Below are 22,991 nucleotides of genomic sequence, written 5' to 3'. Positions count from 1 at the left end.
TTATTGACCAGAAATATACATGTTTACCCAGGATCAATCCTTTATCGACCGAATATATTTTTTATATCAGGATTCATGAATTAATTAATTAAATGCAACATTTATGCATCGTATGAATCGCCCATTTACCAGGATGCATTGTTTATTGACCAGACATACACAATGTTCACCTAGATCGATCATTTGCTTACCAGAATTTGCTCTCAATGGACTGGTAATTATAGTATTTGAGTCATTTAGTTAACCTAACCCATATTTCGACTAGGATAAATACAATTTGGGTCATTTAATTAACGCAGCCAACTTTTTGACTAGCATCAAAACAATTTGGGTCAATTAGTTAATCGGTTTATTATTAACTGGTATTAAAGCAATTTGGGTCAATTAGTTAATCGCTTGCTTTTATTAACTGGTATCAAAATAATTGGGGTCATTTAGTTAACATGACCCACTTTTATTCACCAGGATTCCCCAGTTGGGTAATTTAATATACCAGACCCGCCTTTTATTTAATCTGACCATGCTTTTATCTACCAGGATTCAATCATTTGGGTCAATTAATTAATTAGAGTATAAATAATTAAGCAGACCGCATTTAGTTTAAGCTTATCGCCTTTTAATTAACCAGACAACCGTTCCATTGACCAGCCTACCTTTAATCGACCAGACTATGCTTTTATCTACCAGGATTCTACCATTCGGGTCAATTAATTAATTACATATAGTTAATTGACCAGACTACCGTTTAATTAACAAGGCTACCTTTAATCGACCAGGATTCTACCATTCGGGTCAATTATTTAATTACATATAGTTAATTAACCAGACAATTGTTTGATTAACCAGACCACTGTTTAATTGACCAGGCCACCGTTTAATTGACTAGACTACTGTTTAATTGACCAGGCCACCGTTTAATTGACTAGACCACTGTTTAATTGACTAGACTACTGTTTAATTGACCAGACCACTGTTTAATTGACCAGACCACTGTTTAATTGACTAGACTACTGTTTAATTGACCAAACTACCGTTTAATTGACCAGACTACCGTTTCATTAACCAGACTACCGTTTAATTGACTAGGCTACGATTTAATTTACCAGCCTACCTTTAATCGACCAGGATTCTACTATTCGGGTCAATTAATTAATCACATATAGCTAATTGACCAGACAACTGTTTAATTAACCAGGCTACGGTTTAATCGACCAGGCTACGGTTTAATCGACCAGGCTACGGTTTAATCGACCAGGCTACGGTTTAATCGACCAGACTATGCTTTTATCTACCAGGATTCTATCATTCGGGTCAATTATTTAATTATATATAGTTAATTGACCAGGCTACCGTTTAAATAGCCAGACTATGTTTTTATCTACCAGGATTCTATCATTCGGGTCAATTAATTAATTATATATAGTTGTTTAACCAGGAAACCTTTAGTTTAACCATACTACCGTTTAATTAACCACACTACCGTTTAATTAACAAGACTACCTTTAATTACCAGACTATGCTATTATCTACCAGACTATGCTATTATCTACCAGACTATGCTATTATCTACCAGACTATGCTATTATCTACCAGACTATGCTATTATCTACCAGGATTATACCTTTTGGGTCAATTAATTAATTACATAAAGTTAATTGACCAGGCTACCGTTTAAATAGCTAGACTATGTTTTTATCTACCTGGATTCTACCATTCGGGTCATTTAACTAACCAGACCGCCTTTACGTTAACCAGAATTTGCTTTTATCCACCAGGACTCTACCATTTGGGTCATTTACTTAATTAGATTATAGTTAATTAATCAGATCGCCTTTGGTTTAATCAAACCGCGTTTTAATTAACCAGACTGCCTTTAATTTAACCAGATCTTCTTTAAGTCTACCAGGATTCTACCATTCTGGTCAAATAATTAATTAAGGTATAATTAATTAAGCAGACCGCCTTTAATTTAAGCAGACCGCCTTTAGTTTAAGCTGATCGCCTTTAGTATAAGCAGATCGCCTTTAGTATAAGCAGACCGCCTTTAGTTTAAGCTGATCGCCTTTAGTTTAAGCTGATCGCCTTTAGTATAAGCAGATCGCCTTTAGTATAAGCAGACCGTCTTTAATTTAAGCTGATCGCCTTTAGTTTAAGCAGACCGTCTTTAATTTAAGCAGACCGTCTTTAATTTAAGCTGATCGCCTTTAGTTTAAGCAGACCGTCTTTAATTTAAGCAGACCGTCTTTAATTTAAGCTGATCGCCTTTAGTTTAAGCAGACCGTCTTTAGTTTAAGCTAATCGCCTTTAGTTTAAGCAGACCGCCTTTAGTTTAAGCTGATCGCCTTTTAATGAACCATACCACCTTTGGTTTGACCTAACCGTATTTTATTTAACCAGACTGTGCTTTAATATACCAGGACTATATCATTCGGGTCAATTAATTAATTATATCAAAGATAATTGAGTAGACCACCTTTTGGTTAAGCCAACCGCCTTTAATATAACCAGACCACCTTTGGTTTAACCAGACCATATTTTATTTAACCAGACCATGCTTTTTTCTACCAAGATTCTCCAATTCGGGTCATTTACTTAATTAGACTATGGTTAATTAATCAAACCGCTTTGGGTTTAAGCAGACCGCCTTTTATATGGCCAGTAATATACTGTTTGGGTCATTCATTTAACTAAGCCGCCTTTTACTTAACCATATCCACCTTTTACTTAACCATATCCACCTTTTGTGTAATCAAACCGCTTTTTATGTAATCAAACCGCTTTTTATTTAGCCAGTATAACCCTATTATACCCGATTATTTTGGATTATTTTAATCTCCTATATAATAATTTTTTTTTATATGTAATTAATCTACGGCCATACAGATAGTAACACACCGGATCCCGTCTGATCTCCGCAGTTAAGTCTCTCCTGGTAGCGTCAGTACTATGGTGGGGGACCACATGGGAATACGCTATGTCGTAGGTTTTTTATTTTTTTATTTTTTTATTTTTTTTTTCTATTTTTTCCCTTTGCATTTACATATCATAAATACATACGATATATTTACTTGCTTATATTAAAACTTTTGCAATTCGTATTCAATTGATCTATAAATTTAATATATCGTACATAATACACAACTACACATTATGCAATAGTTTTATTTTTTTTATCTCATTGCCTTTGTCCATAACTTCGACGTATCTTGTTTTCCTATCTTAATCAAATTTGTCTTTTTAATTATTTTTATATCCACCCCATTAAATCAATAGCTTTCCTATTACTCTCTCCCCCATTTATTTCTCAAACTAGTTTTCTGTTTTTTTTCTGTTGCTTTACAAAAGTCTTTTAAAACTTGCAGTATCTTTAATTAAACTATTGGCGATATAAGTCTTATTTATTCTTCTTCTCTAAACTACTTACAATTAATTTTATTATATATTTTATTTCACAACATTTACCTACTAAGACTTTCACGCATGAAACAGTTTTAGTATTTTCGTATTTGGGTCAGAGCTTCATTATAGTAATTTTCTACATTTCGCATAAACATTGGAGGTGTAATTTTGTCCAATCTTATTTGTTTCTAGTATCGATTTACTTGTTCATATTTCTTTTGTTTAATTTTATATTTGAAAAAGCAATAACAGGATTTAAGTTTTACATTAGATGGGTGGTTAATTTAATATTGTTGTATTTAATAATTTAATATTGTTGTATTTAATAATGTAATATATATGTGATTCAACTTTATAAATGTTAAAATTTATTTATCTTAATAAGTTTAGTTGTTATCAATATTTATGTATGTGTAATTATGGGCTGAGTATAGTTCGATAAGTTAATAAATTTGTTTTGTTTTTAATTTTCATTAAATGTGACGTATATGTGACTTATATAATATTTGTGTTATTTTGTAATAAGCTGAAGCTCAGGCTTATTACAATGTCTTGTCCTCGAAAAACAAACGTCACTTTATTTTTATTAGGAGTTGTGAGTAACAGGTTACTGCTAAAATCTAAATTATTATCTAACCAATCAATCCCCCTCTAGAATACTACAGAGCCCTGGAAGTTTCCAGTATCTGGGATGTTCGGACACAATTCTTTTAAGATAGTATAATTACAACCCGCTTCATTGAATAAAACCATTTTCTTTATTCTTTTGAAGACTAATTCTGTGATTCTTCTAGAAATTTAGACAAATTTTAGTCCCAATACATTACTCATTGTAAAATATAAAGTAATAATAACAGTGATAATATTATATTATCCGAAAAGTCACAGACTAGGACTGGTTGTGAAATGCTGAAAGTATGGACCAAAGTAGCAGTCTATCATTATATTCACACTCAAGCATTTATTGACTTCTTTGCTAGGGCCATTACCCCTCTCGGACATGTAATCGTCGCACTTTTCAAACCCCGAAAAGTCGTTTTATTTCAAACTCCGTGATTCTAACAAGATATTCGTATAGAGAATAGGCATAGCATTCAAATAAAAGTACTTTCATTAAAATCGAATCAGCAGAAGATGAGAAAAGTAGAGTTTAAGTTTGTAATTATTTAATTTAATTTAGTATTTTTTAATACATTTAGACGCAGACTAAATATAATTTTTAATTTTTAATTTTTTTATGATAAATACTCTTTTGATCTTGTTGAACTAATATTTTTAATTTATTTAAAAAATCGCTTAATGGCATATAAAACATGTAGAGATACAAGAAAAACGTAAGCGTATTTAGAGAATAAAAATAATTCAGAGTATATAGAAGATAAAGAAAATAGAAAGAAAATAAGTTATACAGAACATATAGAAATAAAAATGAAATAAAAAAGGTTATAAAATGGAAAGATTGCCCTTTGTAACATGTATGTAATTTTCAAAGATGTAAGAAGGCACACATACATAGAACTGATTTCCTTTTGGTTGGTATTGCACTAGCCTAACTTAATGGCAAACGTCATCTACACTTATTACTGCATAAGTTGGTTTTGTTTAACGGCTTGTCGTGATGTTTTGTGACCGCTGTTTAACAATGGGTACAGACGAGGCATGAGCAGGAGCGTCATGTTCCTTCATAGCCTCAACGAATACATGGAAATGGAGAGAGCCGTGGGAATTCTTGTGTTGAAAAAAATAAGCACCATACCAACAAGTCATCTGTGAAAAGATGTAAGCAACTTTTGATTATATATTGAAAAATATCATACTTACTTTCTGTAATGGCAAGTGAACATCACGTAATGATTGCCATGGCTGGTCTCGTTTTTTTTTCGGTACATACATGCGGAATATATTTTTGAATCATTTTTCTGTTTGTAATCGTTGAATCCATCCACAGACGGGCAACAACAATAACAGCAGAGTCACCAAATTCGTGGCCAGCCAAGCCTGTGTTTTTTTGATAGTATTTCAATAAAGCTCCCTTCACACTAGGGCCGCTTACACCTTCCATTGAATCATCGTTCAAATCGTTCAAATGACCAAATCGATGAAACGGCTCCCGCAACTGCACACTACTAGGATCATTATAAAAGTCCATTTAACTTTCTTTGCCATATGGGTTGGTTTAAATGATGTTTATTTCGTTGTGGACACATATTGATAGATATGCTAACATAGTTGTGTATTGCAGAACGCTCAGCAAAGAAGCTAGAATTTCGACTACCCTTTGATTTGGTCTTGTTCAAATTTGAGTATACACCAATTATTATCTCTGTTGAGCGAGTGGAGTAAAATTTCAAGGGGCCTTGTTATTTGATAATATACGGTATAGGGACCGGGTAATGTTGGACTAGTCGTAAAACACTACGATACGGGGTATTGGTCTGGTCTTGTTGGTATAAAAATCTGTGGCAATGTTTAAAATGTTTATTATTATCAAAAAAGAGCTAATAGTCAGTTATGTATAATGATATAATAAGGAGGTGTATAATGACTTACGATTCAATCTCATCCAGTAACTCGGAAGTTAAGGTCCATTGTAAAGCAATGGCACAACATTTTACAAGAGACAAAGCAACAGTTTTTGCGGTTCTATTTGGTAAATAAGGTACGACTGAAGTTGGACGATATATAAAAGAAATTCTAGCCAGTAAACTGCGCGAGTACCATTAATCTTGGCAAATACGTTGTCGGGACTGTCGTGGAACAAGATGGGTATATATTTTCGTGGGCTGGCGATGGAGTTGCCAATTGTCACAAGGTTTGCTCTTGGTCTATGAAAAAGGTATTCGGTGGTAATGAAGGTATTGTCTGAATTGGTATAATAAAATTTGGTTCCTTTTACACTGGAAAAACACCCCTGAATACACTTGTGCCGAAATAAACCAGTGATAGTGTATACGTGGAGTATTTTTCATCTCAACACCGTTTTTTGTGTTCAAATAAAGAAACCTACTTTTTACTACATTCTTACGGCTCGGATATAACAAGCAACAAAAGTTATTTTATTTATTACTATAAAGTCTTTGTGAATAAATAAATGTAACACCTATTTCCCTTTTATTTCATTAAAGAAACACAAACGTCATGTCTTTTACTATCGAACAAAACTTTGAAGAGTGTTATTGCACCGAATGCATTAAGAATTATGATGGATACACCTTAGTGTCAAATAGAACTGCCCAGCGTCATGGCAAGAAAGCAGCTTTAAAAGATGCTATCATACGTGGGATTGGTATGTCGCTCACAATATAAACTTTGCTTTTTTATATTTAACAGAGGTGCCCAGAGACATTTAATGAACACTGATGCAGAGTGTAAAACGTTTTTATTTGAGTATAAAAAAAAAGGAACTTTCTTGTTATATTCCATATTTGTAGCTAATGTACTCCAAGAATCTGGATCCGTGTAAGTTCTTGCCCGTCAGTCTGACTTACCCGTTTTAGATATCTCCCATATGTCAGTTGACAACGTCTCTGTTGACAATGAGGTCGATGGCGATTTCAATGACATGAACATTGAGCATGAGAGCAATGAAAATGACGAAGATATCGTTGGTATTGAAGTTGAAGAGGTCGACACTGAATGTTCGTACGAAAGTTGAAAAAAAAGAGTGAGAAAAATTATTAATTTTTTTTTCTAATTTAAAAGATATGTTTTCAAACAGCAGTATGCCTGAGAAGCATATACACAGATTCATTGCAACATTCAGTTATTTACATCCCGCTAGGTGGTCAACAAGGGCGCAGTTGTCTTGATCGAGTTCATCAACGAGCTCTTGAAGATTTACGAGCAGGACTTTCAGCTTCCAACAAGTCTGCCTGGTATTTAACGTATGACGGGATTCTGTGAGCTAACCAAAGGCATAAGGCGATTTTTGGCCTGCGAGGATTGCCACTCAATCTACAAAGAAACTCAGTCTGTTCCTCCTCGCCGCATTTTTGTAAAGACATATTATCGTGCAGCTTGTAATTGTGAATTGATAAAGAACTTGTCGCCCGGTGCTTTGGTACCCAAGCGTAGCTTACATTGCCAGTCAATCAAAATGCTTTTAGAATCCTCTTCAATCTCCCGGACTTTGAAGAAAAGATACGTCAATGGAATACAGAGCCGAAAGCAGCAGACACAATGTGCGATGTGTATGGTGGAGTATGGAAAGAGTTCAAAGATAGTAATGTCGTTCCGTTTGTCGAATAACCTTGTTCGCTGATGCTGACACTCAATATAGACTGGTTCCAGTCGTTTGACAAGGTGACATATTCTTGCGGTGCAATCTACTTAGCCATCAACAACGTGCCTCATAATGGGAGGTTTAAACCCGAAAACGTCATCTTTGTGGGTCTTATGCCTGATCCCAAAGAGCCCAAAACAAACAAAATAAACAACCATATTGAGCCAATAGTAGATGAATTGATACAGCTGTATCACGGAATAAGAATGCCAACGATCGAGTTTCCTGTCGGTGAGGTGATTCGCGCTGCATTGATGATGGTCGCCTGCGACATTCCAGCTGTCAGGAATACCAGCGGATTTACCACACTTAATAGCTCATGCGCGTCCTTTAAGCGCAACCGTCATTTCACTCGCCTTGACAGCACAAACAAGGTTGATTTCCGTGGATTTAAAGAATCTGAGTGGTGTCGTCGTAGCTGTGAGTATAATAGACTGCATGCTGAGGAGTGGAAGAACGGAGTTACCCTCTCAGAAAGGCAGCATCTGGGAATCGAAAATGGTGTTCGATGGTCGCAGTTGCACCGCCTTGGATACTTTGATCTAGTACGTGGAACGATCATTGATCCCGCGCACAGCCTATTATTGGAGACAGCAAAAAGAATGATGTATCGGTGGATCGAACATGTTATTCTTGGAGAGAGGGGTTTCACTGCCATGCAAAAGGTAGCAGATAAGATGCTTGTACCAAGGGTATATAATGCATTGAGAAGCGAAATCTGCAAAAATATTGCATTTATGAAAGCAGACGAGTGGAAGTCGTGGGAGTTTGCGTATTCCCCTGTGGTGTTGAAATCGGTTCTCCCTTCCTTGCATTTCAATAACTGGATTGAATTTGTCCATACATGCCGTCACCTCGTAAATCCCAGTATTACATTCGATGATATTAATGCCGCTCATAGACATCTCGAACAATTTTGTGAATAATGCAACACTGTATACACCGCCACAATCCTTACCTGTAACATGTGCATACACATACATGTTTGTAAAACTATTCTCCGTTTTGGATCAGTGTATGGTTATTGGCTTTTTGCATTCGAGAGATACAATAACTTACTCAAAAATATCAGCACAAATGGCAAGGACAGTTTTGAAGCCAAATTTATGAGATGCTTTGTTGAAGATATAAAAAAGTGATTTTGTCAATTCTGCTCTTACATGTCCTACTCAAGCTCCCTTTCTTCCTGTCCTTTCCAAACTAGCCTTTTTTATCCACACCTGTCCTTACCTAGCCATCTCCCTCTTCCACAATTTTTCAGCCACCATTCATTTTACAAGAATTTGTGGATTCTTTTGAAACTACCAGAATTCCTATCATAGGTAACGAACCCCTCCCACATACATCCTCACCACTTTCAGTTAGTAAACCTTCCACAATGGGTGATATTGATTATCTCCATTTGTTGAAATACTACAAACTTGTATACCTCACCCCCGATCTCGTCCATTATGAAAATGATACCGCCTCTCCATTCTTTGTCGATGATCAGATTATAAAGTTGAAATCAATCAACATTCTTGGCCAAGTGTACTATGGCAATAATGGCACCACTGACCGTGGATTATATGTAAAATACTTGTTTCTTGACATTGATGGCATTACCGAAACTGCATTCACTTGTCAGATCCAGTACATCTTTATTCACTCCTTCACTCCTCCTCCAACCTCTCATTATTTCGAAGCTCACCTCACCCATCACGACCAGCCTGTATTTGCATTCGTCAACTGGCTTCCTTTGATTGCAGATAGAGCCTGAGAAAAGGATGGAATTGTCATTTGTGATTCAGCACCCTCACCATCTAACTATCATTCAATTCTGCCTATAAATAGAATCTTTTTAGAAGTAGTAATTGCAATTCATAAAACAGGACTTGTCCGAAAAAAGATGGTAGTTGCCTTACCAAAAAAGCTTTATGCTTAAAAAAAGCAACAGTAATTTTCCTTCTTTCTTTAATTTCTTTTTTTTTTTAAAAAAAAAACAGAGCAGAATAATTACTAGCTCTATATAAATCGTCAGCGTTGAGTTTGTGAAGATGAGAATAAATAAGACGAAATAAACAATTTTTTTTATTGTGGCCCATATCTAAGGTTCCACGGAGGGAAACGTGACGCGACGTCATCAGGAACTGGTTTCTCAGAGAAGCTGATGAGATTTGTGTTTAGCAGCTGGCGAATGTTGCTGCCCAGGTTTTCTTTCACAATATCATCAATGATGATGAGCTTGTTAAACTAAAAACATTTATGTATATATATATATATATATATTGCTAAACGCTATTCAAACATAGAAAAATATTTCTTACAAAAACATTTGCCTTATCACTTCTCTAAAAAGGACGGGCAACCTTGACAATGAATTTGCTAGGTCTCCGAGGAAACTCGTCATCCGATTCGTCTACAGACATTTCTGATTTAATCATCAGTCCAGAACAGTTCCTCTTCATCAGAAAATCAACATCAGCCTTATTCGATACATACGCCATTACGCGGAGGTTGATGTGATGTAATTTTTTATTTTTATTTTTATAGTAATGTTAATTCTATGGCTGAATTCGGACTGAAATATAAAACAACACTTATTTCGGCTTTTCTTGCATCCCGTCTACCACAAGCGTTCGTGACAACTCTCACCTTAGGATCTTTTCTGACCTTACGAATTCTGCCCCGGAATTTTATGTGAAGCATTACACGGAATTTGCTTTTTTTGATACCCTCCCCAGCGAACTTTGGGATCAGGTAACCAAGGAGATTGGCAACAGTCTTCTTGTTGGGACTTTTATTAGAGTGGACATCGGTTGTCCACTTCAGCTTTGCCTCGTTTGCACTGAAAATGGCAGGATTACTGGAATTCAGGCTATAATTCCACGTGTACCCTCGAATCAATTTCTATTTAACAAACTTGTTTAACGGTTGAGACATTGTATATATTAATATTTACAACGACCTTGTCTTTCTTTTCACGGCTGATTTAAGAGGCGATGCCATCAGGAATTCTGTCAGCAGAACCGGCGGCAACAAGAGAACAACCAAGAGAAATAGAGGCAGATGTTTGGGATTCATTGTCTTGTCCAAGTCCAACACAGATGGCTGTATGCATTGTGGTGAGTTCACCACGTACATTGGTCATGGATTCGTCCATTTTTACCATCTTAGCTAAAAGATCTTTGTATTCTTCGGATGGGTAAGGCGGAATTGGGCGTATTCCAGTCATTATCTATAGTATTAAATAAAGCGTATTTTTCAGTTATTTAATTTTTAATTTACAATGTTTGATTTCAAATTAATAATTTGTTTCTTACGTACAAGCAAGTATGTATGTAAATAGGTGAAAGGGTGTGTATATGTGCGTGTGTGCGTGTCTGTACAAGAAGCATTATGATATTGTAAAAAATGTCTTTATATAAGTATACCAAATAGAGCTGTAAATATATCCAAAATAACCTCTCGTAACTTTGGGATGACAATCCGTCATTATATTATCTTTTTGGACTCAATTTGATTTTTTTGTTTCAAACACACACACATACTTCTTTTCTGTTCCTGTTTTTTATTATTATTTTTATTTCTCTGTTTTCGCTTGTGTTTCATTTTTTTTCTTGTATTCTCTCTTTCGAAATTTTATTATATTCACGCGTCTTTCTGGTAAGGCACGTACTTTTTTTTTAGTAAAATAAAATACTTTACAAACAACAAAATAATTAATTCATTTTACTGTCATAAACAACCACACACTTGCTCTGCCTCTTTTACATTTTTATATCCCTCAATTTTTCTGGTAAAACTATCTCTTTAAAATACTTTATATATATATATATATATATATATATATATATATATATAACTAAAAAATAATAATTGTTTCTGTTGTCATAGACACTCAAATTTTGTTTTCTTCTGATGCATCCTCTTCACAAGCGTCATCCGGATTAGCCAAGGTTAGTAAATATACTTCATACCGCCATCCCATAAAATTATTCTAACCTTTTTTCTTTATTTCTTATAGGCCATATCACCAAAAAAATCTCTACAATTAAACACGACCATCAACATGATAATACTTTATATTTCTTTATATTTGTTATATTTTGTTTTGATATTTATTTGATAGAATATAATGTCTATTATAGATGAACGCCCCTCTCCCAAACATGCCATGGATCAAGAACTACCATCCCATGCTACCATCATTGACATGGTAAGTCTTTTTTTTTTCTTTTATTCTTTTTATATATACCGCTATATTATTTATGCTGTATATTAATGTAATACAATATTCTACTAGAGTCTATATCAACTCTTGATAAGTACTATTGATGTTTACATATAAATTGTTTTGCTTTGGGTATGTAAATTAATTTCCTCTGATCCTTTTCATAGTCAAAGAAAATCGGAACAAACGCCATGTTTAACATTCCCAGTGCCTTTTTGCTCAACCCATTTGTATCTAGTATTTTCAATGTAAGTATAAATTAAGTATATATTGATTTGCAGAAATCACTGGAAAGTATACTATCTAAACTATATAATTAACATATTGCCCATGTTTTTCAAAGGCTGTTGCATCCTAGCAAAAATCCTATAATTTTTTTTCCTAGTGATTTTTTCTGTGTGGTAATCTTCAAATTCATACAGTATCAAGAAGATCGCAGAAGAAGGGGCCCAAAATATACAATACTATTAGCATACCATCAGCCTAGAATTATTCTATTATTCTGTTTTAATAAACTTTAAATAAAACCAGAAAACCCAATAATTACGGAATATTAGATATATGAGAGTATGTTACAGGTGGAGAGCAATAAGAAGGCTTTCATGATTGGATATATTTGAAAAAAAGTAGCGTATAGGTACCTATACTCTAGTGCCGAAGATATGTGTAAATATAGGAAGAGGAACCCCATCAGATCCATGATCAGTTCGCACCTTAAAGTATTTTAATAAAACTATAAGTTTTATACAAACGCTTATAGCATACATTCGTAATTGTCATATCTGCGACACTTTGCTTTGACACCACTCTAGTGTTCAGCTCGTCACAAACCAAGTGTCTAAGGTACTCTACTGCACAGTATACGGGTCACTTAAGACTAATGAGTATTTTTTAAATTAAACACATCGGTGTATCCATTTCTGCTCATGTGTACGTGAACCCATTTTTCTAGTGGTGTTAAAAAAGCGCCGGTGCAACAGTCGCGTAATATCCACTCTTGAACTACCAGATATTATTTGGGCTTTATAAAGAGGTATATAAATATTTAGGATAATTAATGGCCAAATAATTTATGGAAATATATTTTTAAATAAATCAGCAAGCCCTTTCTGATACCGAATACAAAGAGAAGCAGCCTTCTAATAATTAATAGTAAAAAAAAAATAGTATTGTCTAAATACATTGGTAGAGAAGACATATCTATATATTTTTATCTAGTAATAACAGTATTTTTGAGATAGTAAATAGTATATTCAAGCGATAATATATATTTTTGATTTATGTATAAAGCCTAAATATAGGCTATAGATGATGAGCGCTGGAGCCTGATACTCTTTTACTGAAATCATCAAGATTGGCTATGCTGGCCGAAATACATATTAATTGAAAGTGGCCATGCGAGTTAAAGCACATATTTTTTTTCAAAATATACAATTCCAGTCAAAATAACCCTTGGTAAGTAATGATAACAACAGCCAAAATTCTTTTTGATGACAATATCAGTTAAAACACATCTTGGTCAATAATTATGACAAGTATGATATTGATTTGTCTATCGTAACATTTATTTTAAAACATTACTAACAAAAGGTCAATTAACTATATGCTTTTCAAACTTCATATTGCCGCTATAAATAATATCTATACTAAAGTCGTTATTTTAGCTGGTATAGAGTTTTGCCATTGATAACTGTAAAAAGATTTCACGCCATAGCTATAACTTGTATAGAATTATATTGTTATATCCTATGCTTTAAGAAGCTTAATGTATAGACAATACAAGGTATAAAAAGGTATGTGTATTTAACAAAAACGAAAGGTATTATGCACTTTATCTTTATCTTTCTTGTCGATTTGCTGTGTGGACACCAAACGATTGTACCCCAGACCGCATAAACTACTGCAAGCAGATATATACAAGTGCATAGACATCCCTTCTTTTGTTTGTTCTGCCTGTATCTATGCCCTCATTTCTTTCGTATAAATAGCTATCTATTTATCGTTATAAAAAATGCTTTTCTCAAGCTCAAATATCTATACTATCCTACTTGCCCAAACTATAATTTTTCTTTCAAATTCACTGCTCATAAATATAACAAAACACTTTAAGCATGTCCGATATAAACACTATGTAAAAAATGGCAGTTATGTTACCATTTTTCTTAGCCGTAGTGGCGCCATTGGATAAAGCGCTTTCTTGACCCGCACAAGTCCTTTGGGAACACTCGCCTTACTTTAATGTTTCCAAAACTTCGAGCCCCACCCTTATAAATAACGAATGGTGCCTTTTCTACTCTCATGTGTGCTTTGGACTCTATCCCACGGGACTTTTTCTTCTCACTTTAAAATACCCCATCTGAATTTCTCTGATTTTTCTGGATGTTTTAACCTATACAGCGTCCTATGCACCTCTCACCTATAGCTGGAAACAATTTAATGCTTCTGACGCATTTATTTTCTTACCAAGACCGGCAATATATCTGCCCCCAAACGCAAGTCGAACGACCTATCTCGTCATATCTGATAGGTAAGTTGTTTAGGGACATAGAAAGCACAACCACTGAGCTCACATTTTTCTTTGGCCCGCTACATTGCATTCTAATGACCACCCCGAGTTGCAGCTATCAGCTAATTATTTGATTGTATATTACAAGCCATTCGTCGGAGGCCTTCAAACTGGATGTAAGCACTTGACCGACTTTACAACCAGTCGATTTCGGGATGGATTCCGGGGCCACACCCGATAACCTCTTGTACCCCTCCCTTTGCAAGCTAAACAATGGTGTTCCTTTTGGGCCTTTCCAATCCATCGCACCTCCTGAAACATGTGGTATAGTGCTATACTTAACTCCTTGTCTTGTCAGTACACCCTCCACAACCGTGCTCTAGCCATTTTTGTCACTCCAAACTGCCCCATTTGCTTCTCTTAAGTAGACACACTTTCTCATTTTTTCTACCAGTGCCCACATAAATGGGCAGTATGGGAAGGTACACAGATAAAACACTTTGGACTGTCCCCATCGACGTTTGATAATCATCGCGCACTCCTCTCTGGAAATCACTAACCACCCACTTACCTGTCTTCCTTGCCCGACCATGTCAAATGATTGGAAGCAGCATCCTAGTCATGTGGTGCACTCCCTGGAGCTTTATCTTTGACAGCCGGCATTTTCAAACTCCCTCAATTAGCTCTAAAATAAATACCCTTGTTTCATACCTTTCGTCTGACCTAGATTTAACTTAGACTTCTCTTGGACTTCTATTTCTATTTTTTCAAATCCCTCAAAAAATTCAAAAACAACTGTGTAAATTGGGTTCCTTTCACTAACACAATAAGAGCATCCACAACGGTATGTGTAACTAAAATAATTACGTAAAATAAAAAAGCCGCATTTAAAAGAGATAATTTAGACCATCCACAGCGGTCTGGGTAAAATTAGCAGTGTATGTAAAAAAGCCCTGGATGTTTTTGTGAATTGTTAAATTTAAAAAGACGGTAATTATTATTGAGAAATAATCAGTTAAAACTTTTAGTTAAGCAATACGCTGGGGATGAAAAATCTAAATTTTCTGTCTAAATTAACATTCTTGTTAAATTTACACAGACCGCTGTGGATGCTCTTATATTTTCTTTTTATCTTTCTCAAGAGAGCAAGCTGCAAATTGCTAACATTCGGGCTTAAGAGCTGTCAGAGGAGATCGATACATATTCTCTTTTTCTGTTAATTGCTTGGATTACTTCTTTACATAAACCAACACTCCCCGTCTCAGTTAAGAGTATATTGTAACAGTTTCTTTTAAACAATTAAATATAACTGTCTGGCTAGATATTTTTTATTACAATCAATTCTCATAAATCTACGGGAGTATCTTTACTAAATATACTAAAAAAAACAATAAAAATATTACCAAATTCCCACCTAACAAATGAAAAGGAAGGCACAAGCGCCGTACTGTAGTGAATAATATACTGGGGGTACTCAGCAAGATTGATCGATCAAATTCTTGTGTGAATCTTGGCCAATGGTATCAATTTGTAGTTGAGGACACCAAAAGACAAAAGTACAAAATTCGTACAAAATTCATAGATTTTTATAGCATTTATAGAATAATCTATGCACATTCTGATTTCTTCTTTGAACCTGTAGGCATCTAGACTCTCGAAGAAGTCAAGTGCTCTTTCCCTTTACTCAACATCTGGCAATACATTGTCAACCTTGTGTATGTATTTATTGGCTTTAAGTGTTTGTTTAAGCTCCTTCGCGGCAGCCATCTGCTCCAACTTTATATTAACTTCCTTTTTGATTACTTCTAAAATAACTTTAATAAGCTCGTCTGCACTTGCTGATAAAGACTCTACCAGTGTTTTTTTTTCACGATAAATTCCCTGATTTTATGCGATTTCTTCTAGGCATCAATTGCTTGTTGCTTTGTACTATATTTTGGCATGTAAGATGGAGAGAAAGAAGTATTATATGACTGTTGGCAATACATTCTATGATTTATTAAGGAGAAAGATAAAAACAATATCGTATTGCATATAAAAAAGTAAAGATTAAGTTAATCAGAGAGCCGTACGTTTTTCGATCAAATTTTGATCGTCGCTATTACAATTGTAGTCCAATAATATCGCGTTCTGAATTCAAAATTTGATCGATCAATCTGGCTGAGTACCCCCAGTTATTTAGATGAGCCTGGCACAGGCTCCATTTCAATAAAGCAATACATACACATTATTTTGCCTAAATAGTAACATATCTTCACTCAATAAAAACAGTAAATTAAAGAACCAGGTGTCTATAAGAGCGACAATAATCTGCTTTCATGAATGAACAGTACATATAGTAAGCACTATTTCGTTTTTGCATTATTTGTACCCTTTAAAAGTGACAAAACTTAGTACTATGATCTCTTTTGCTTCTTTTTCTTTAACCGTGCTGGATTTGCTAGAACATCTTTACTTTTAATCTCATTTGAATAATCTCATTATGGTCACAAATATTCTTGCGTAAACAATCTAGTTCAACTGGATATCCATACATATATTTAATCTCTTAAAAAAGATACAATGTCGTTATAAAGAGGTTTTTTAGAGGGGTATTTTAAATTCAAGACAAACAGAAGCCAGCAAATAAATAAGCATTATATATCACACTCATCCTTTAGGAAGTATAAACTATTAAATCAAAAGGATGCTTTGATAACTATCATTTCTTGTAAGTATTGAGCACATGTATTGGAAAGATCTTTGTGATAATTTAGAATATAGATAACTTTATAATAAATAGAAAAGGTACTTCATATAACAGCGTAAAGAGTTTTAGAATATGAATAATATATGGAATAGTAACACTGCCACAATCTTGCCGTACGATTTTTTCTTTAGCTATTGTTTTTTTATTGGATCATATTTTTTTTGAAAGGTTCACAAGGATTAGAAATTAAGATTTGCTATAGCTATATTCTGTGAATACAAACCATGTAAGAACTCCGTGTATAATAATAGTAGGCTATCTCACAAAGTTCTATTTCCTACTTTTTTCCCTTTTCTTTTTCTTTTCGGGAATTTCTATTTGAAACACTCGCTATTAAGAGTTATTCTAGTGTCAACAAGTTGATTGATTCAACAATATCAGCAAACAAGCTTCTTTGAAGATACGGCCACAAAACTCGAACACTCAAAATCGATATAAGTGATTGTCTAAGAAGCAGCTTTACACCTTTCAAAAACATTTTCCGAACATACATTACTTCAAATGGAGTAATACACGAATCAAACCACCTCTACCTACCAATTTTTGTGGTTGAAATTTATGGACAGAAACACTCACACATCTTGAAATAGCCGTAATAAGCTATGATTCTATTGACCTATCTCATATATATATATATAATTTAATATGGTCGAATCTACACCAACTAAAACGGCTACACTTTGATTCGAACTATGGTACATTGCCTCCATGTACCTTTGGCAATTTAGGGCTATTTAATGATGAACTACATGAATTGACATATACGCTGCTTCCTATTTTGTTTGATAAAATGGAGCCAGCTGAATTATTAAAAATTAAAGAAGTAAAGCCTGAATCTTATTTTAAAGCCTTGAAAATGTCGATCTCAAAAACTACCTGAGAATGGCTCTATTGCATTGCTGTAAAGTATCCAAAAATCAGTACTCTCGGAGGCTTTAATTACAGCCAGTGCATACCTGACGTGTTAAGTTCTTGAGCGCTGAAAATGCTCCCCAAGCTTTCATGTCTCTTTCAACGACTGGAGAACATTGCTGTTCATTTCGAAAGTGCGAAAACTCAAATGTATCTTGACTTTGTGAATTAACTTCGTTGTTCAAATGTTCAGATAGAGATAGTTTGTCTTACTTTCTATCCATGTTTTAGAGGCAATAGCTCGGCAAGCAATATCCTAAGTTTAACAGAACTATTTACAAATACGCTGAAGCAAATTCAAGTTACATCATTTCAAAGTGACCAACTATAGTTGGGGTTTTCTGATGAACTTAAGTATTGTTCTCATCTAGATGATCTGGATATCAAAAATGACAGTGTTACAGCTCTGATGGATATTATCTTGGAAAAATGCCCGGCAATAAAGATCTTTAGAATTATGGGTAGTGTTCTTACTTTCAGGTCAGGATTGTTTATAATTCAAATAGGACATGGGCTGTGCGATTTATGATTAAAAAGTATGTCTATTGCCGCTAGCACACTTAATAGTATATATAACCAATATATATATAATTTCACTTTAAGAAACTTTGGTTGAATCAAAGGGGTTAATCGATAATAGGGGGTTTCACCAGCTTTCGATGCTTGACTGTTGGATATAGCGGTAGTTTAATTTGAAAAATAATTGGCTGTGACGAATCTTCAAAAAATGAAAACTGGCTGGAAGCGCCTTAATGTTTCTGATGCTTTCATTTTTGACCAGGACCTGCAAGCTATCCGCTCCCGAACGCAAACCGAACGGTCCATCTCGCCATATCTGATCGCTAAGCTGTTTCGGGACCTTGATAACACAACTGCTGAGCTCACGCATTTTTTTTTGGCATGCTACTTTACCTCCCAATGACCATCCTGAATTGCTACTGCCAGTTAACCCTTTGATCGTAGATTGCAAGCCATTCGTTGGAGCCCTCCAAACTGGATGTAAACGCTTATCTGACTTTACAACCAACCGATTTCGGGAGGCATGCCAGGATCACACTCAATCTCCTCTTGTGCCCCTCCCATTGCAAGCTAAACAATGGCGTTTATTTTGGGCCTTTCCCATCCATCACACATCCCAGAACATATGGTATTGGGCTATACTTAACTCCCTGTCATGTCAATACACCCTCCACAGTCGTGCACCAACCATATTCGTCACTCCAAACTGTCCCATTTGCTTGTCTGAGGTGGGCACACTCTCTCATTTTCTCTACCAGTGCCCACAGAAATGGACGGTGTGGGAAACTGCATGGATTAAGTACTTTGGACTATCCCCGTCAACATTTGATATCCATCGCGCACTATTCTCTCTGGAAATCCCTGACCATCCATCACCTGTATTCCATGTCCACCCATGTCAAATAACTAGTAGCATCATCCTTGCCCTGTGGCGCACTCAATGGAGCTTTATCTTTGACAACAGGACTTTCCAGACCTCCTCGATTAACTCTAAAATAGACGCCCTTGTTTCGCACCTTTCCTCTGACCTAAATTTAACATAGACTTCCCTTGGACCTCTATTTCTATTTTCTCCAAACCCCCAAAAAAATCCAAAAATAATTGTGTTCCTTTCTTAACACACAATAAATACAAGGACCAGTTCCTCTTTACAAAAAAAACCAAAAATTAAAAACGAGCATCCAAGCATCTAAAAAAATAGTTCGACATGGCTCTTTTCACTACCACTCTGGAACCACCTGGGGCCAAAAACCCCTCCACCACTTGCTCATCTCCACCATTACAACCCTCATTCACACCAATCTCACCCTCTTTGACACCTCTCTACTCACAAGTAGCTATTTAGAACGCATCTCTACTCCTCGAAAAGCAACCTCATGTTATCTTCAGCTCTACGAATAACACGACTCCGCGTACCTGGTGTGTAGGGTCCTCTAAGTTTTCTGTTTTTTTTTTTCATCGCCCCACCAAAATCCTCACCCAAGTTCGACCCTTTCTTGGGAGCTCTTCTCTCAACTTATCCTCGCGAGGTTAACATGGGCATCACTCTTGGCTCTCGCTCTTCGCCTGATACCTGTGAGCTCCACCTACCTACCAATGCGAGCTGCGAGAGAGCGTGCTCTCAACCTTTGGTAGTTGGTGATTCGTCTTTCCCCGCTCAACCTGCTGTTCCCATTGGCACAATTGTTCGCTGTGTTTTCCTAGCCAAGCTTCCTCATGCTCCTTATCATAAACTTGCTACACAACTCGCAAAGTGTATGTCTCCTTTTGGTAAAGTGTGGGAGATCGCTGTTCATGAAACATATAGGTTTTTTGATGGTTCTGGCCATGTTGTCCTCGCCAATACCCCTACCAACGATGTGCCATTGGATTCTCTGACATACCAGATTGCATACAATGATACGCAAAAGATTCTTGGTTAGTGGCCTTCCATGGGCTCCCACTGCACTTACTGTAAGGAAATGGGGCACGAAGTCACAAAATGCACCAAACGCCCAGCCAAAACCCAAACGTGTTTTGGATGCAACAAGACCGGCCACCTGCAAGTCAATTGTCCGTCCAATACTAATCCTTCCAAGACATCCAAGACGTCCAACAAGCGCTCCCGCCACCCCAACTGCAATTCGAAGCTCGATCGCCCCATAATCGCACCTAAGCCTTTGATTCCCACTGGGCTCTCACTCATCTACGGAGGATCCGAGGCTTCCAAACACAATCCTCGTCAACCTGCTTTGCATGAGTTGTCTGAGCTGTCTCCCACAACAACACCCTTAACTCTGATGACACCAACTGAGACGCCCACGTCCTCTGGCCCTCGCCCTTGAAGCCATTCTGTTGACACCCCCACGCGTAGCTGGGACAAAGAGATAGACGACAGAATGATAACTAATCTCCTGGATAGAGATGAGGCTCGGGCTCTCCGGCTCCAGTCTGCCTCTCGCCACATTCATCCCCGTTTTTCCCAGCCAGCATGTCCAACAGGCCGCAATACATCTCTCTCTCCTCCTCGCTTTACTCACCCACAAACCACAAAAGCCCTCGGCGCAGAGGCCAACATTAACCAATGATTAAAATAAGCACTATGAACTGTAGGGGTCTACCCAAAGTTGGACACCCTGAATCACGCTCCTTTTTCATACGCCATTTATGCTCACAGGGAATCGATATTTTAGCCCTGAAAGAAACCCATGCCTCATCATCTATGCTTCAATCTACCTTTGTCCAACAATTTCAGTCCTCTTCATCATTATGGTCTCCACACTGCGGTGTTGTATGCCTTTCCCCTCACATCATCTTCACTGACCCTCTATTTAGCCCATGTGGCAGGTGTATCACGACCGCCATCACGCATGTGGATAATACTTTCTCTCTCTTCAGGATAGGTGTCATCTATGCTCCAGCTTCTCAAACTCCACATTATCGTTTTTTACCTCTTTACTGTCCACCCCTGACCTCATCCTTCTCAATCCTTCAAACTTTATTCTATTGGGCGATTTTAATCATGTAAGTTAAGGTGCTCTCGGAATTGTTTTTCGATAAAGAATTCTTTATCGTGACACGGGTGTTGTGTGTTCTCCAGCTTCGCCCACCCTGATTTATTTCCTTCTTCTCCGATCGTTTCCCTGCCTATTTTTCTCGTTCATCACTTCTACATATTATCACATTTTTACATATACTTTTACCTTTATTATCACTTCCATTTCATCTCCCGCGCATATTCTCCTTTTGGCATCTTTACCCTTTTTACATACATCTTCCCATTTCCTTTTCCAGTTTCCAGTTTCTTTTTTCTCACACTACTTATCTTTCAATATTACTGCTATTAATTTCTCATCTTGTATCCCATCTTTATTACTCTTTTATTACTATTCTTATTGTATTCTAACATCTTACCTTTTACATTTTACCAAAAACACAACATTATCCCACTCTTTCCCTTGACATTGACATTGACATCTACCCGCCTTTACATAACATTCCCTCTCACGCTATAAGTCACCTCTACAATCTCTAAACATTTTATTCTCATATTTTTCATTTTACAAAAGGTATATAAGAAACCTATTTTTACAACAATAAACATCATCAGTTATCTCTCTCTTAAAATTACCGTCCCTGAATTGCTCTCTGCCTGACCCGTAGGAAAGCAATCATACATCGCATTAAAGTCTTATATCTCTGTTCAAAACCCTCTTCCCCTTTTTCCTCTTTCTATCTCTTTGTATCTGTGTGATTGTCCTGAGTGAAATCAACAGCGTCCTCTTAAATTCTCCTCTAAACTTATCTTCTCGTACCTTGCTGTCTATCTGTCTTGATTGTCCCGAGTGAAATCAGCAGTATTTTTATTTACTTCTTCTACCTTACCTTCCTATGCCTTGCTGTTTTACCTGTTTGGATTGTCCTGAGTGAAATCGACAGTGTTCCTATACCTCCTTTCACCTTCTACCTTAACACTTTTATTTCTTTTCCATCCTCAACTGTCCCAAGTGAAGTTGAACATTCAATCGCCCTTCTAAATACTCTGTATCCCTTCCATATTCACCTTTCTCTTTATTATCCTCCTTCCCACCCGAACTCGTACTCCAGGATTACATTTTTAATTCTTCTTCAATATCTTTTATTCTTATTTTCTGACCAAGTTGCACACACAACAAACTCAACACGCGTCAATCGAAAAACAATAATGTTCCTTTTTTAGAAGATTAATATGTGCCAAATATAGATGTCGTGTAATGAATAATACGTCGGTGTTATAAGGTGCTCTCGGAATTGTTCTTCGATAAAGAATTTTATCAAAAAACAATAATAGAGACGTTTGTGGACTCAGATTTTCAACTTTTTGCATGAGCTTATTGCCTTAGAAAGGAAACCCGATGTTACATACACATCTATATAGAGACACTACTCTACC

The 22,991-nt window shown here is 36.0% G+C and overlaps 9 protein-coding genes across 9 annotated transcripts; 5 read left to right on the top strand and 4 right to left on the bottom strand.

Annotated features, from left to right (window-relative positions):
- Positions 1-5,001: 5,001 nt before the first annotated feature.
- PHYBLDRAFT_148177 (hypothetical protein) lies at positions 5,002-6,368 on the bottom strand (the record flags this gene model as incomplete). Its single annotated transcript, XM_018432029.1, has 6 exons — positions 5,002-5,127; positions 5,291-5,525; positions 5,776-5,856; positions 5,950-6,064; positions 6,118-6,261; positions 6,353-6,368. 6 exons carry the CDS (start codon positions 6,366-6,368, stop codon positions 5,002-5,004), a joined length of 717 nt encoding a protein of 238 aa, XP_018288999.1.
- Positions 6,369-7,740: 1,372 nt separating this feature from the next.
- PHYBLDRAFT_102311 (hypothetical protein) lies at positions 7,741-8,268 on the top strand (the record flags this gene model as incomplete). The annotated part of the gene is made up of 1 exon (XM_018427704.1): positions 7,741-8,268. A coding segment is annotated over one exon (528 nt), but the record flags the coding sequence as incomplete, so codon positions are not given.
- A 791-nt stretch (positions 8,269-9,059) lies between these two features.
- On the top strand, positions 9,060-9,440 carry PHYBLDRAFT_171028 (hypothetical protein; the record flags this gene model as incomplete). The annotated part of the gene is made up of 1 exon (XM_018436476.1): positions 9,060-9,440. One exon carries the CDS (start codon positions 9,060-9,062, stop codon positions 9,438-9,440), a length of 381 nt encoding a protein of 126 aa, XP_018288997.1.
- A 311-nt stretch (positions 9,441-9,751) lies between these two features.
- Positions 9,752-10,895, bottom strand: PHYBLDRAFT_148175 (hypothetical protein; the record flags this gene model as incomplete). The annotated part of the gene is made up of 5 exons (XM_018432028.1): positions 9,752-9,913; positions 10,030-10,146; positions 10,316-10,538; positions 10,623-10,771; positions 10,830-10,895. 5 exons carry the CDS (start codon positions 10,893-10,895, stop codon positions 9,752-9,754), a joined length of 717 nt encoding a protein of 238 aa, XP_018288996.1.
- Positions 10,896-13,554: 2,659 nt separating this feature from the next.
- On the bottom strand, positions 13,555-16,936 carry PHYBLDRAFT_171026 (hypothetical protein; the record flags this gene model as incomplete). Its single annotated transcript, XM_018436475.1, has 8 exons — positions 13,555-13,608; positions 14,049-14,127; positions 14,358-14,515; positions 14,546-14,779; positions 14,852-15,015; positions 15,112-15,254; positions 16,085-16,248; positions 16,856-16,936. The coding sequence occupies 8 exons, from the start codon at positions 16,934-16,936 to the stop codon at positions 13,555-13,557; spliced, it is 1,077 nt and encodes a 358-aa protein (XP_018288995.1).
- Positions 16,937-17,489: 553 nt separating this feature from the next.
- Positions 17,490-18,285, bottom strand: PHYBLDRAFT_63979 (hypothetical protein; the record flags this gene model as incomplete). Its single annotated transcript, XM_018441213.1, has 3 exons — positions 17,490-17,678; positions 18,106-18,220; positions 18,275-18,285. 3 exons carry the CDS (start codon positions 18,283-18,285, stop codon positions 17,490-17,492), a joined length of 315 nt encoding a protein of 104 aa, XP_018288994.1.
- Positions 18,286-18,788: 503 nt separating this feature from the next.
- PHYBLDRAFT_148173 (hypothetical protein) lies at positions 18,789-19,623 on the top strand (the record flags this gene model as incomplete). The annotated part of the gene is made up of 2 exons (XM_018432027.1): positions 18,789-18,880; positions 18,942-19,623. 2 exons carry the CDS (start codon positions 18,789-18,791, stop codon positions 19,621-19,623), a joined length of 774 nt encoding a protein of 257 aa, XP_018288993.1.
- Positions 19,624-19,787: 164 nt separating this feature from the next.
- Positions 19,788-21,147, top strand: PHYBLDRAFT_148172 (CCHC-type zinc finger transcription factor; the record flags this gene model as incomplete). Its single annotated transcript, XM_018432026.1, has 4 exons — positions 19,788-19,913; positions 20,008-20,497; positions 20,579-20,882; positions 20,934-21,147. The coding sequence occupies 4 exons, from the start codon at positions 19,788-19,790 to the stop codon at positions 21,145-21,147; spliced, it is 1,134 nt and encodes a 377-aa protein (XP_018288992.1).
- A 120-nt stretch (positions 21,148-21,267) lies between these two features.
- Positions 21,268-21,674, top strand: PHYBLDRAFT_148171 (hypothetical protein; the record flags this gene model as incomplete). The annotated part of the gene is made up of 3 exons (XM_018432025.1): positions 21,268-21,399; positions 21,458-21,583; positions 21,660-21,674. 3 exons carry the CDS (start codon positions 21,268-21,270, stop codon positions 21,672-21,674), a joined length of 273 nt encoding a protein of 90 aa, XP_018288991.1.
- Between the last annotated feature and the right edge of the window lie 1,317 nt (positions 21,675-22,991).

This window comes from Phycomyces blakesleeanus (genome assembly GCF_001638985.1).
Source record: "Phycomyces blakesleeanus NRRL 1555(-) unplaced genomic scaffold PHYBLscaffold_17, whole genome shotgun sequence".
Taxonomy (NCBI): domain Eukaryota; kingdom Fungi; phylum Mucoromycota; class Mucoromycetes; order Mucorales; family Phycomycetaceae; genus Phycomyces; species Phycomyces blakesleeanus.
Note: the sequence above shows the minus strand (reverse complement) of the source record. Positions and strands in the feature narration are given on the sequence as shown.